The following is a 13,163-nucleotide window of genomic DNA, read 5'->3' as shown; positions in this document are numbered from 1 at the left end:
TTGGAATTCAAAAATAACTCACATTGTAGTAATAAAGCTTTTGATAGTTTGCCTAAACTTCTTATGGATGTGTTACCAAAAAAGGATACATTACCCGAAACTTATTATGTAATGAAGAAAATTATGAAGGATTTGAGGGTTGAATATGGAATAATTGATTTAGGTGAGAAAATTGTATGTTATTTTATGGAGATGACAAGGATAAAGTTGTGTGTGATATATGTGGCGAAGATCGTTATCGGGATGTTGCTAGGAAAGATGGTAAAAAATACCAAAAAAAATCTTAAGACACTTTCCTATGAATTCTCGACTACAACACTTATATATATCGGCACATACATCCGATAACATGAGATGGTACAAAAATAGAGATGTGAAATTAGGAGAAATAAGACATCCCGTGGATGGAGAAGAGTGGAATAATTTTGACCGTTGGTATCCATCATTTGCTCAAGAGATTCGTAACATAAGACTTGGTCTTGCGACCGATGGTTTCAACATTTTTGGCCCTACAGAAAAAAACATATAGTGTGTGGTCCGTGGTGATAGTTGTCTACAATCTTCCACCATCGATGTGTATGAAAAAGCCTTATATGTTCATGACCGATATAATGTCGGGTCCAAATAGCATTGGAAAAGATATTAACGTTTGTCTAAGGCCTCTCATCGATGAATTGAAGATATTGTGGAATACCGGAGTGAAAACATACGACCAATCTTTGACATAAAATTTTACAATGAGTGCGGCTCTTATGTGGACAATTAGTGACTATCCCGCTATGAGTATGATAAGTGGGTTGTCGATTAAAGGAAAAAATGGGATGTCAAGTGTGTCTTGGAAGTGTGCAAGGGTTTCAATTAAAATATTATGGAAAGTATAGTTTCTATGGCGCGAACCGAATATTCCTTGAATCAAATGTTCCACTCTGTCAAAAAAGTAATTTGTTTAATAATGAAGAAAGAAGATTGTTTCGTGGTCATTTATCCGGGGAGGGTGTTAAGAAGTTGCTTGTTACTTCAGTTTTTCCACCACCCGGAAAGACTAATTCGAAGGCAAGAAGTGTGGGATACGGGGAAGAGTTTCATTGGACTCTTGTCCCAATCTTTTACGAACTCCCTTATTGGTCATCACATAATTTACGATATTCAATTGGCATCATGCATACGGAAAAAAATGTTTTTGGAAACATTTTTTTACTATTGTTGATGCGGCAAAGTCAAAAGATCGTAAAAAGTAAGAGCGGATTGCAAGCATTTTAGGGTGTTACCATATTTGTGGATCAATGAAAAAGAAAAGTCACCTAAAGCACCTTATTCCCTTACTAGAAAACAACGTAAACTTTTGTGTGCATGAATTAGTGCTCTAAAACTTCCAGATGGTTATTCCTCAAATATATCATGTTGTTGCAGTGTTGAAGAGTGTACATTTTACGGATTCAAATTGCACGATTGTCATATTTTTCTTCAAAAATTATTACCTCTTGCAATTCGTGAACTTCTACCGGCGCTTATTGCGGATGCCATCACGAAAATTTCTAACTTTTTGCAAGATATATGCTCATCCATGGTTACAAAAACCGATTTGGAAATAATGGAAAAATCGGTTATCAAAGCGTAGTTTTTGTTGGAAATGATTTTTCCTCAAAGTTAGTTTGATTCGACAAAACACTTGGTTGTACATTTAGCCGAAGAAATTAGACTTGCCGAACCTGCTTATTGGCATTCGATATATCTGATTGAGCGTTTGTTAGGGAAATTAAAACAAAAAGTCAGTAATAAAGCAAGAGTTAAGGGTTCAATTACCGAATGATATATGGAGGAGGAGATTCGTAATATTTGTTCCCTTTATTTTGCCTCTAATATGATTAATAATAAAGTACGTCATAACGAGGTTTTGTTTGATGTGCAAAATTTCGAAAAGTTTTCAAATATCCAATTCAATCTCTTGGAAAAGAAAGAACTCGATACATGAATGATGATGGACGAGAGTTAGCGGAAGAATATGTTCTTTTAAACTCTCCTGAAGTTCAACCTTATCTAAGGAACCAAAATCTTACTTTAAACAATATGCGTAATAATTTCGATAATGACACATGCATGATTTTATATTTTAGAAAGTACCAAGATCGTGTTATGAGACAACGCCCGGAAACAACACCTCAAGATTTAGATCGTATTGTCAAGAGTTGATTTAAAACTTGGTTTAAACAAAAGGTATTTATCTATTTTGCAACCTTAATTACATGTTTTTTTTAATTCTTATAATTACTACATTGCATCACATGTTTTTTTATCATTAGGTTGATAAAGATGAGGTGGAATGATCTCGTTTTAAGGACTTGCTTGAAGGTCCGATATTAAAAGTCATGACTTTTGAGACTTGTCAAGTTAATGGATATAAATTTTCAACAAAATCTGCATCCGGTTCTTGTATTGTTTTTAAAGGAAATATGCACGGAAATAATCTTCACTATTATGGTTAACTACAAGAAATTATTTGACTTATTTATCAAGGATGCAATCATGTATAATTGTTGAAATATATATGGTTTGATAGTGTCGATAATAGTGTGCGAATTGATAAGAATCGTGTGGTTACAATTGATATGACTTCATGATTAAAGTCAAATGAGATTTTTATTTTAGCTAGTCAAGCCTCACAAGTATATTATGTTCCTAGTGTATTGAATCCAAAAGCGAAAATGTATACGGTGGTCAAATCTCAAAGTCGCCTAATTGATGAATCTATCATTGCGCAAAAAGATATAGAGGACGCTTTTCAGGAAGATAGATCTAATACATCGACTTCATTTTCACTTTTTGTTGATTTTGTATAATATGGACAAATACCATTTATTCGGCGTGAAGAAGGAGAAGGAGAAGGAGAAGGAGAAGGAGAAGGAGAAGCAGAAGCAGAAGGAGAAGGAGAATGAGAAGGAGAAGGAGAAAGAGAAGGAGAAGGAGAAGGAGAATGAGAAGTAGAAGGAGAAGCAGAAGGAGAAGCAGAAGAAGAAGAAGAAGAAGAAGAAGAAGAAGAAGAAAAAGAAGAAGAAGAAGATGAAGAAGAAGATGAAGAAGATGAAGAAGATGATGAAGAAGAAGAAGAAGATCCTATTTGCAACCATGTTCTCCCACAATATTTTCTTCTTCATAACCTTGTTCAGATCCTCTTTGTAAATTTTAATGGCACTGCAACCACATAAAAACCAACAAAAAAATCAAATCACTGAAAAATATGTGGTCTTTTATGGTTCAAAACTACATGCACAGAAATTATAAATTAAACTTACTTGTTCACAACATCGACCCATTCCCCATTAACAATTCGACGCTTGAGAGGGTCCATGTAGTAGACAATCTCCGCCTCAGGATTTGCAACAGTCAGAGTCCAATGGTTGCTACTCAAATTGCAATAATTGAACACCATGTTAATATTAATATTGTACTTAAGCAAATCTTGTACTAATGCACACCATGTTGCCAACATTAATAACCCAAATATAATCCAAGGTGACACATCCTCACTTATTTTAAATATCAACCTATTGTAAAAATTCAACCCAAAAATTAAAACAAACATTTCCAGTTATAAACTCAGTAATTAAACTTATGAATTTCACTGAATATTATCAGATTTAACCTTAAAATTTGAATTTTACTTATGATGCTCTTAAAAAATCAACTAATATACTGCAGGACATATAATCATGTTTAACCATAAAATTATATTAGAATGTCTACGCGGATATTCTATTAAAACTTACATGGCATTGTAAGGCAATAGAAAGTACTGTCCTTTCTTAGCATTCTTAAAATATGCAGCCAGTGCACGTGACCTCTGGCCTGCATTACCACATCCGATGGCACCAATCGTGCTCGGATCTGCAAACCTTATCATGCTGCTCATCTTCTGTTTTCTGACATGATCATTTAAAAAGCTACATATAAAATGAGCATTAGTGAGTAGAGTATGATAAGGGATTATCTACAAAATAATAATTAAATATGTGGAGAAACTTACTGAATAAAAAGGCAAATGGTAGAGCTTGAAATTTCACCTCCAGAGCACACCGCATAAATATCTAATAAGTAAATGACATGTTTCTTTGTCGAGGCAAAGGCTTCTTTGCATAGGTCAAAAGAAACAGTCCTCCCATCAGCTAGGGCACCTTGTGCCCATGTCCACAAACGCTTAAGTCCAGATGGGTAATTTTCACCCATCTCAAGCATAAACTCTGGTTCAACATCTGCAACCACTTTAAACGTCTTCTTCATTTTCTTTTTCTTGCCTTTCTGCAAAAAACAACCATGTTAAAATAGTATGAAATACATACTACATGCAGTAAAAATACTAATAGAAAAAGATTATGACCTTTGGAACTGACAAAACATTAGAAGTGTTACTGTTCCCTGAGGTTATCAGGCTTCTCGGCAATGGGATAAAAGTTCCTACGGCTTGTTCCACAGTCACAATTTCATTCCCGATGGGGAAGGGAATCTTGGCATCACCTTGAATGACTTAGGTGATTGACACTCTTGCATTCTCTTCACCAAGTCTTACTCCATGGATTTTCTGCTCTCCACCCTCAGGAACGACTACTTCATCAATCCTCGCACAAGCTACAATGTTGCTGAGCGATCCTACAGCCAATTTCATCAAAGAATTATCTAAAGCATTCACTTTCACCTGCTCACATGTCTTCTCCTCAACAAACCTAAAACTTTCATCCTCCCCGACACCTTCTGAGTATCATCACGTTCCTCCATAAAATCAATAAACAAAGTATCAATCCTCTTAAACTTTTGAACACCCCCCTCTTTTTCAACCGGAATTTTCTTCTTTGCAGCTTCAGGTGTATAAGGATTCTTTACACCTATATCCCCGTCAACCCCGTCATCAGAGTGATAACTTGCTTGTTGGGAAGTGTGTTTCGGACTACCATCTTGTTGTACAGGTTTTTTCAAAATCTCTGCCCTGAGCTTCTCCATTTCTGCAGCCTAGAAAGCATCTCTCTCCTTGATAATCTTTGGAGTTTCCTCTGCCATGAATCTCTGAACTCTTTCCTGTATCTTTTCATCCATTGTCTTGGCTTTCTTTTGCCTAGGGAGATCAAAGTAAATGCTCTATTTTACATGAACACCTTGGCCACGAACCCTCCCACCATGCTCAGGCTTACCAAGCGCCAGGGGCAAAACATCGTCAACACCTTCTGCTTTTAGTGTCCCTTCCTTAACCTCCTTTTTCAGTTTTTCCTATAATATTACGAGTACCATATCATCAGTATGTGCTATTTCCATATAAAAGACTAATCCAATTATGTAACTGTCAAACTTGTACATGGAGTATAATATGGAATTCAAAGTTTACTAACAATTTAGGGAAAAAAGGTTCTAATTAAATGATGAGGTAGTAAACAAACTGAATTAAGACACAAATTTATTACTTACAATTTCCTCTGTTTTTTTCTGAACAACGTCACTTAAAAATTTTCCATCTTTATCCTTCCTTGCGAGGACCCAGGTTGATGATCGATCAACTTCCTCTTCATCTGGATGAGATTGATACTGCATTCATATGTAGATCAACTCCTTAGTAATAGTATAAGCATTAGTCACATTACTTGAGTAATAACTAAGTTTTTTCACTATTACTTACCCATTCATTCTCGAGGTTAGCATAACCTTTTCGAGACATGCGATGAGGATATACACTTAGCATCCTTTTTCCTACAGCTTTATCATGACATTTCTTCATAAAAAGCATAAGTTTGGTTATAAGATGATTAGTAAGTATATATTGTTCCAATGCTTAACAAGTCATCAAGTGCTTCATAAATGCTAAGTAGAAACATACCAAAAACTCAGGTGACGTGCGATTAGCAACAAATATATCCTAATGTGCTTTTTCTATAAAAGAAAAATCTGCAGGAGGATATGCCAGCATTTCAGGTTGATCTCGATAAGGGAGAATGTATTGTGTCGTCAACCGACTTTTAAACTCCCTCCATTTTTGACCCGTCGAACGTAAAACCAACTTCTTGGCGGACGGAGGCAAAACAAAAGCCATCTATATATTGGAGCAATTTAAAATATATCAGATACACATCAGTACCAAATCAACATAAGCAGTTTTTAAAAAATGAGCAAGTTAAAAAAAACAATTTCAAAAATGAATATATAATGAAAGATGCAAATCAACATAATATTTTTAATTTGTTTTACCGGCACACAGTCCCAAATCTTTGTCTTTACTTCATCAGGTACACATTTACAACTATCATGACATATTAGTGGTTTGGTTCTCGCCAAAACCCCAATATGGGATTGCATCTCTGCCGCTTCAGGACCAAACGGCTCTCCTTTACCATTAAAAGTTATTGTAAGTTTGTTTCCCATGATCTTCCATCTTATAATTCGATGCATGGTTACACAGCCTCACTTAAGCAGTTTTGGTCCTTGACTATCATTTGTGGTGGTAACAGGCTTCGCTCACTTCCTTTTTTTCGAAATTTCTTTCTGCAAGGTTTCAGATATAGCCTTCTTCTTTACGGATTTTGGGGATGAAGTGGATGGGGTGGGGGTCTCAGTGGGTGTCTGGTTGTTACAAGATCTTGTCTTCCTTAAAGCCCTGATCACATTCATCGTACTCTGATGGGATAAAGATCGGTTGTTCCTTTTAAACTCCTTACTCTTCTTCTCTATCCTTGGTGACTTTCTCGTCTTTAACTCTGACTTCTTTGAATCGATTGTCTTTTTAGGTGTAGCCATAATCTATATGCCACAGAAAAACAAACATATAAAACATAACAAACATAAAACATATAAACTAGGATATAGTCAAATATGCTAACAAATAAACTAGCATATAGTCAAATATGCTAACATATAAACTAACATATAAACTAGCATACCAATAAGACTTATAGACGTCTCCAATTTTCATTTAGTTAATAATTATTTGTTTTAGAACATAAACTACCATATATCTTCAGTAAATTATTCCAATTCAGACAACCAATATCATACATAAGTCAAGATTCACGTAAAATTATTCCAATTCAGACAACATATATGCTTGATATTTTGTCAGAAAAAACATATATTAAACCATGAATTAGATCAGATAACATATGAATTAGATACATATTAATTAGATCATTTGCTAACATATAAAAGTCTCATTTGCTCAAATTTTACAACTCATATAAAACCCAGGTAACTTCAATTTATCAAACCCAGGTACAGCAAATATGAGCAAATTAACCATATCCGATTTATCAAACTTCAATTTCTAAAATCAAAATTAGAAAAAAAAACGAAACCAAGCATAAAAAGGAATATAACATCTCAACAAACAAGGCAACCAATCATCAAATCATCGACCACCCAAATCATCAAATCATCCAACCAGAACATCCTCAAATCATCAGTAAAAGGGAATAAAAAGGAATATAAACAGCATAAAAACCCGAAATACATAAAAAAGAATCATCAACCACCCAAACAAGAATCATCAGTAAACACCTCAACAAACAAGTCAACAACCATATAAAAAGGTATACAAATAGCATAAAAAGGAATAAACACACCCTTAATTGATTGAGCTGTTGCATGCAAAATTTTATACACAAAATCCCAAATTTTGTAATCGAATGAAAACCTCAAATACATATAATCAAAAAACCACCCAAATCCATATACACAAAACCCCCAAATCTATGAAATCGAAAAACCCCAAGAAAAACCCCAAAATAAGAAGCTATGAAATCGAAAATCCCCAAGAAAAAATCCCCAAAAATCTATGAAATCTTTGCTCTAGGGTTGAGCATATACCTTACTAAGCTGGAGATGGAGTGATCGTGGGTATAATCGTTGAAATCGTCGCTAAGCTGGGGTTGAATGATCGTGGGTTGCGAGGAGATGAAATGAGCTGAAATGAGCTGAAATGTTACTTTACAACACCGGGAAAAACGGGGGGAGAAAAAAACGATTTGGGGGGAAAACGAAAAATCAAACCAACGGATGAGATTGCAAGCTGGCTTTCATCTAACGGCCAATGCAGTTTCGTATAATATTGTTTTTGTTATTAAAAGTAAAATAAGTGAAAATAATTTTTAAGAAACAACCATGTTAGATTTAGGTACAACAGTTTTGTCTAAATATGTGTAATTAGACGGCCTTTGTAACAACGGTTCTATTAATATTTGTTAATAATATTTTGATCCAACAATTTTGATAATTTTATACGGATGAGTGTATTGTTAAAAATATGATCTTATACATTATATGTTCAATTAATTAATTTTATCCTACAATTTCGATAAATTTATACGAATAAGTATATCATATTAATAAGATCAGATTATGAATATAATGTACCCTAAATAACCCAGATAAGTATATCACACAAACCGAAATCTCGCAAATCCTAAACCGAGTTAGTAATTCATCGACATGATGCAGTAATTCGGTTTTTTACCCGTATATCTCACAACCCGTAATCTTTTTAATATGGAAAACCAAGTTAGTAATTCATCGACATGATGCAGTACTTCGGTTTTTTTCCCGTATATCACACAACCCGAAATCTCGCAAATCCTAAACCGAGTTAGAGATTCATCGACATGATGCAGTACTTCGGTTTTTCTCCCGTATATCACACAACCCGAAATCTCGCAAATCCTAAACCGAGTTAGTGATTTATTGACATGATGTAGTACTTCGGTTTTTTTCCCGTATATCACACAACCCGAAATCTCGCAAATCCTAAACCGAGTTAGAGATTCATCGACATGATGCAGTACTTCGGTTTTTTCCTGTATATCACACAACTCAAAATCTCGCAAATCCTAAACCGAGTTAGTGATTCAACGACATGATGCAGTACTTCGGTTTTTTTCCCGTATATCACACAACCCGAAATCTCGCAAATCCTAAACCGAGTTAGAGATTCATCGACATGATGCGGTACTTCGGTTTTTTCCCGTATATCACACAACCCGAAATCTCGCAAATCCTAAATTGAGTTAGTGATTCACCGACATGATGCAATACTTCGGTTTTTTTCCCCGGAAATCACACAACCCGAAATTTCTAAAATCCTAAACCGAGTTAGAGATTCATCGACTTGATGAATTAATCCGATCTTTTACCCGAAAATCACACAAACGGGTACTCAAAATTTAAGATAATATCACAGTCATTGAGCTTTAATTATGTCTGAACAACTGCATAGTGAAAATAGGTCGTTCCTCGCTTATCATCTCATCGACTCCCTTACTCTCTTACTCTCTACTTCATCACGGAGGTGGCTCCCTCCTTTTACTCACTTCCGTTATAGGTAATTCCACCTACTCAACCTCCTTTGTTTCTAGTGTTTCTGGTGTTTAAGCCTTTGATTTTCTATGTGAGCTCCTCTGTTTAGTAATTTGGGGACTACATTTTACTTGAATTTATGTGTGCTTTGGATATGTGTTTAAATTGTAGCTCAACTCATCTAGCTCAACTCATCTATAGTTTAATTTCTTTTTAATTTGTAGCTCAACTAATCTAGGTCAACTAATCTGTAGTTTAATTTCTGTTTAATTTTTAGTTTTGTTTGTGTTTAATTTTTAGTTTAATTTGTGTTTAATTTGTAGCTCAACTCATTTAGATGTAATTTAATTTGTGTTTTTATAGTTGCAGTTTTTGTAGTTATGTTATGTTTTTGTAGCTCAATGTTCTCTACTCAACTCAAGTTTAATATAGTTGTTAGTTTTTGTAGTTATGTTATGTTTTTCTAGCTCAATGTTATGTTTGTGTTAGATGTTTTTGCTTATCATTGCTCAATGTACATCTCTGCTCTGTTTTTGGAGTTACAGGTTTGACCATATCATTGCTCTGTTATGATAGTGTAGCTGCAGTTTTTGTAGTTGTGTCATTTTGACCATGACTCCAATAAAAGGATTCATCTTATTTGACCATGTCATTTTTATAGTTGTGTCATTTTGTAGTTGTGTCGTTTTGACCATATCATTATGCCATTTCTCTTTTTCAGTTTGTTCAAGTCAAAAGATGGATAGATCATGGTTAAAAGCTGATAGAAGAACAAAAGAGTTTAAAAAAGGAGTGGACGATTTACTGATGTTTGCATTTGAGAACGGGTATAACGAAGACAAAATAAGTTGTCCCTGCTTAAAGTGCGCACACAACAAATCTTGGAAAGCTCAGATTGTTTAAAATCATCTTTTCCAATATGGCATTGATGAAACTTATACACACTAGATATGGCACGGGGAGATAAATCCGGTAGAAAGTCCTCCACAGGAGGAAAGTGACTCCTCTGGTTCTGTTAACCAAGCGTACACAGGAATGGGTGAAGCTGACGAAGATGATGATGATTTCTCTTCAGATTCTTCAGATTTCATCAATCACGTGGAAGCTGAGCATGAACCTCTTTATCCAGGTTGTGAGAATTATAGTAAGATGAAAGCTTTGGTTAAGTTATTCAACTTGAAGGTGAAGCATGGTATGTCTGATTCATGTTTTTCTGATGTTCTTTTATTAATTGGGTCTTTGCTTCCGGATGGCAACAATATCCCTTCTTCTTTCATTGAAGCAAAGAAAACCTTATGTGCATTAGGAATGAGGTATGAGAAGATACACGCATGCCCAAATAATTGTCTCTTATATCGTGGGCAGATAGATGAAGATGAAACAACTTGTCGTATATATAAGGCCTCTAGATGGAAACTGAATAAGAAAGGAGAAAAACAGGAAGGAGTCCCTGCAAAGGTTTTATGGTATTTTCTGTTGATACCAAGAATAAGAAATTTGTTCAACACACCTCAGATTGCAAATAACATGACCTGGCACGAGACGGAGCGAGAACATGATGGTAAACTGAGGCATCCGACTGACTCGCAAACATGGAAAAATGTCGATCAAGAGTGGCCTGATTTTGCATCAGAGAGTAGGAACCTTCGGTTGGCTTTATCCTCCGATAGTTTCAATCCTTTTCATGGCAACCGTACTGAATATTCAAGTTGGCCTGTTTTGTTATCGGTTTACAACCTTCCACATTGGCTCTATATGAAAAGTAAGTACATTATGCTTTGCTTGTTAATATCAGAACCGACTGAGCCTGGAAATGATATCGACATGTTCTTGCAACCACTTATCGACGTGTTCTTGCAACCAGTTATAGAAGATCCGGTGAGGCATGTTCTCGATGTGATGCATATCGAGAAAAATATATGTGAATCTTTGCTCGGAACTTTGCTAAATATTCCTGGAAAGACAAAAGATAGGGAGTCTGTCCGTCTTGATATGGCTGACATAGGAATAAGAACGGAGCTGAGGCCAAAAACTCCCGAAAAGAAAGAGAAGGTACCTTTGGCTTCATGGAACTTATCAAATGCGGAAAAGAAGGTAGTTGGCTCATCCTTTCTTCTTATAAAGTTACCGGATTGATTTTATTCAAATATCAAGAATCTTGTTATTATGGAAAAACTTTGGCTTGTTGGAATGAAATCTCATGATTGCCACACAATATTGCATCATTTGCTTCCAATTTCGATTCGGTCAGTACTACAAAAGCAAGTCAGGTGCACAATAATAAGGTTTTTCCTATTTTTCAAAGCAATTTGCAGTAAAGTCATCGATGTAGATAAATTGGAAAATATGCAATCTCAGTTGGTGGAAACATTATGCCAGCTAGAAAAACACTTTCCCCCTTCGTTTTTCGATGTGATGATCCATCTCTCAATTCATCTTGTGAGAGAGGTTAAGCTTTGCGGGCCAATCTTTCTTCGTTGGATGTATCCTTTCGAGAGATATATGAAGGCGTTTAAGGGATATGTACGCAACCCTGCTCATCCCGAAGGCTGTATTGCAGAGGCATATGTTGCCGAGGAGGCCGTTGAATGTTTGGTCAATTTTGAAGAAGCTACCATAGGTTTGCCAAAAAAGGGTAGGGATGAGCAAAATGGAATAACCAGACCTCTATCCGGTGTGACAATCATAAAGCCGAGCAACGAGGACTTGCAGCTTGCACACATATGTTTTCTGCAAAATAGCAATGACATCAGGCCATATTTTGAGTAAGTTACTAACGTGTGTGTGTGTATTTTGTTATTCATTTATTTTCAGCCTTTTCATGATTCACTATTAAAGCAATTTTTTTTACTTGTAGTGAACATATGGCATCTTTGATGGAAAGATACCCGCAGCATGAAAATGACCAAGTATGGCTAAAAAACAAGCAAAATGATCAATTCCCCGAATGGTTCAAGAAAAAGGTAAGATTTCTATTAGTCTTTTTATTACTACTTTTATGTCATCCTAATTAAAATGTAAGTGACAACTAATATAGGAGCTCAAAAAATTCCAATAACAATTTAAAACACAGCCCTCTTTTTAATTACTAATTGCGCTGGACTTCCACATGATTTTTGAGCATGAGTCAAAAAAACCTAAATCCAAGTACATGTATGATCTGCATATTTATATAGTCCTTGCTTAAGGATTTATCGGTATAGGAGGGTGTAAAATATATCTTTAATATTAGAGTAACTCATTTCATTTACTTTAAAAGTAGCTTAATTATAAGTATACACTCAAACTCCCTATTATAATATTATAATTATATATTAACTAGTATAAATAATATGTTTTTGGACAGATTGAAACAGAATTGCTCCATGATCATAATGGCATAACTGATGAGATAAGGTGGATTGCAGAAGGGCCTAACAAGAATGTTCTTACATTCAGCGGTTATAGAATCAACGGTGTTAGTTATAGTACCAAGGATCGCGATGATAATTGACAAGTCCAGTGTAGTGGTGTTTCTGTTGTTGCTGATACATTGATGCTTGTTGAAAAAGATAACACTGTTGAACATACTGCACAGACCTATTACGGAGTTATAACAAGTATATGGGAGTTAGACTATAATAAATTCAGGGTTCCTATATTTCGTTGTAATTGGGTAGATATTAACAAAGGGGTAAAGGTCGATGACTTGGGATTTATATTGGTTAATTTGAACAAATTAAGATTTGTAAATGATCCTTTCGTGCTAGGAAAACATGTTAAGCAAGTTTGCTACATTGATGATCCTCTTGAGAAATTCTGGTCTGTGGTGTTAAAGCTACCAGAAAAGAAATTTATGACCACTTTGA

The 13,163-nt window shown here is 35.2% G+C and overlaps 1 protein-coding gene and 1 long non-coding RNA gene across 2 annotated transcripts; one reads left to right on the top strand and one right to left on the bottom strand.

The window, feature by feature from the left end:
• Nucleotides 1-5,221: 5,221 nt before the first annotated feature.
• LOC141700033 (uncharacterized) lies at nt 5,222-5,745 on the bottom strand. The gene is made up of 3 exons (XR_012566206.1): nt 5,657-5,745; nt 5,449-5,565; nt 5,222-5,253 (listed from the first exon to the last, which is right to left on the bottom strand). It is a non-coding gene; the product is annotated as an uncharacterized LOC141700033 (long non-coding RNA).
• Nucleotides 5,746-10,350: 4,605 nt separating this feature from the next.
• LOC141700032 (uncharacterized) lies at nt 10,351-12,808 on the top strand. The gene is made up of 4 exons (XM_074503807.1): nt 10,351-11,409; nt 11,674-12,080; nt 12,173-12,278; nt 12,662-12,808. The coding sequence occupies exons 1-4, from the start codon at nt 10,351-10,353 to the stop codon at nt 12,806-12,808; spliced, it is 1,719 nt and encodes a 572-aa protein (XP_074359908.1).
• Nucleotides 12,809-13,163: the final 355 nt, after the last annotated feature.

Source organism: Apium graveolens, unplaced genomic scaffold (genome assembly GCF_009905375.1).
Source record: "Apium graveolens cultivar Ventura unplaced genomic scaffold, ASM990537v1 ctg1654, whole genome shotgun sequence".
NCBI classification, from domain to species: Eukaryota; Viridiplantae; Streptophyta; class Magnoliopsida; order Apiales; family Apiaceae; genus Apium; species Apium graveolens.
The sequence above is the reverse complement of the archived record's forward strand: the minus strand, read 5'-3'. Positions and strand labels throughout refer to the sequence as shown.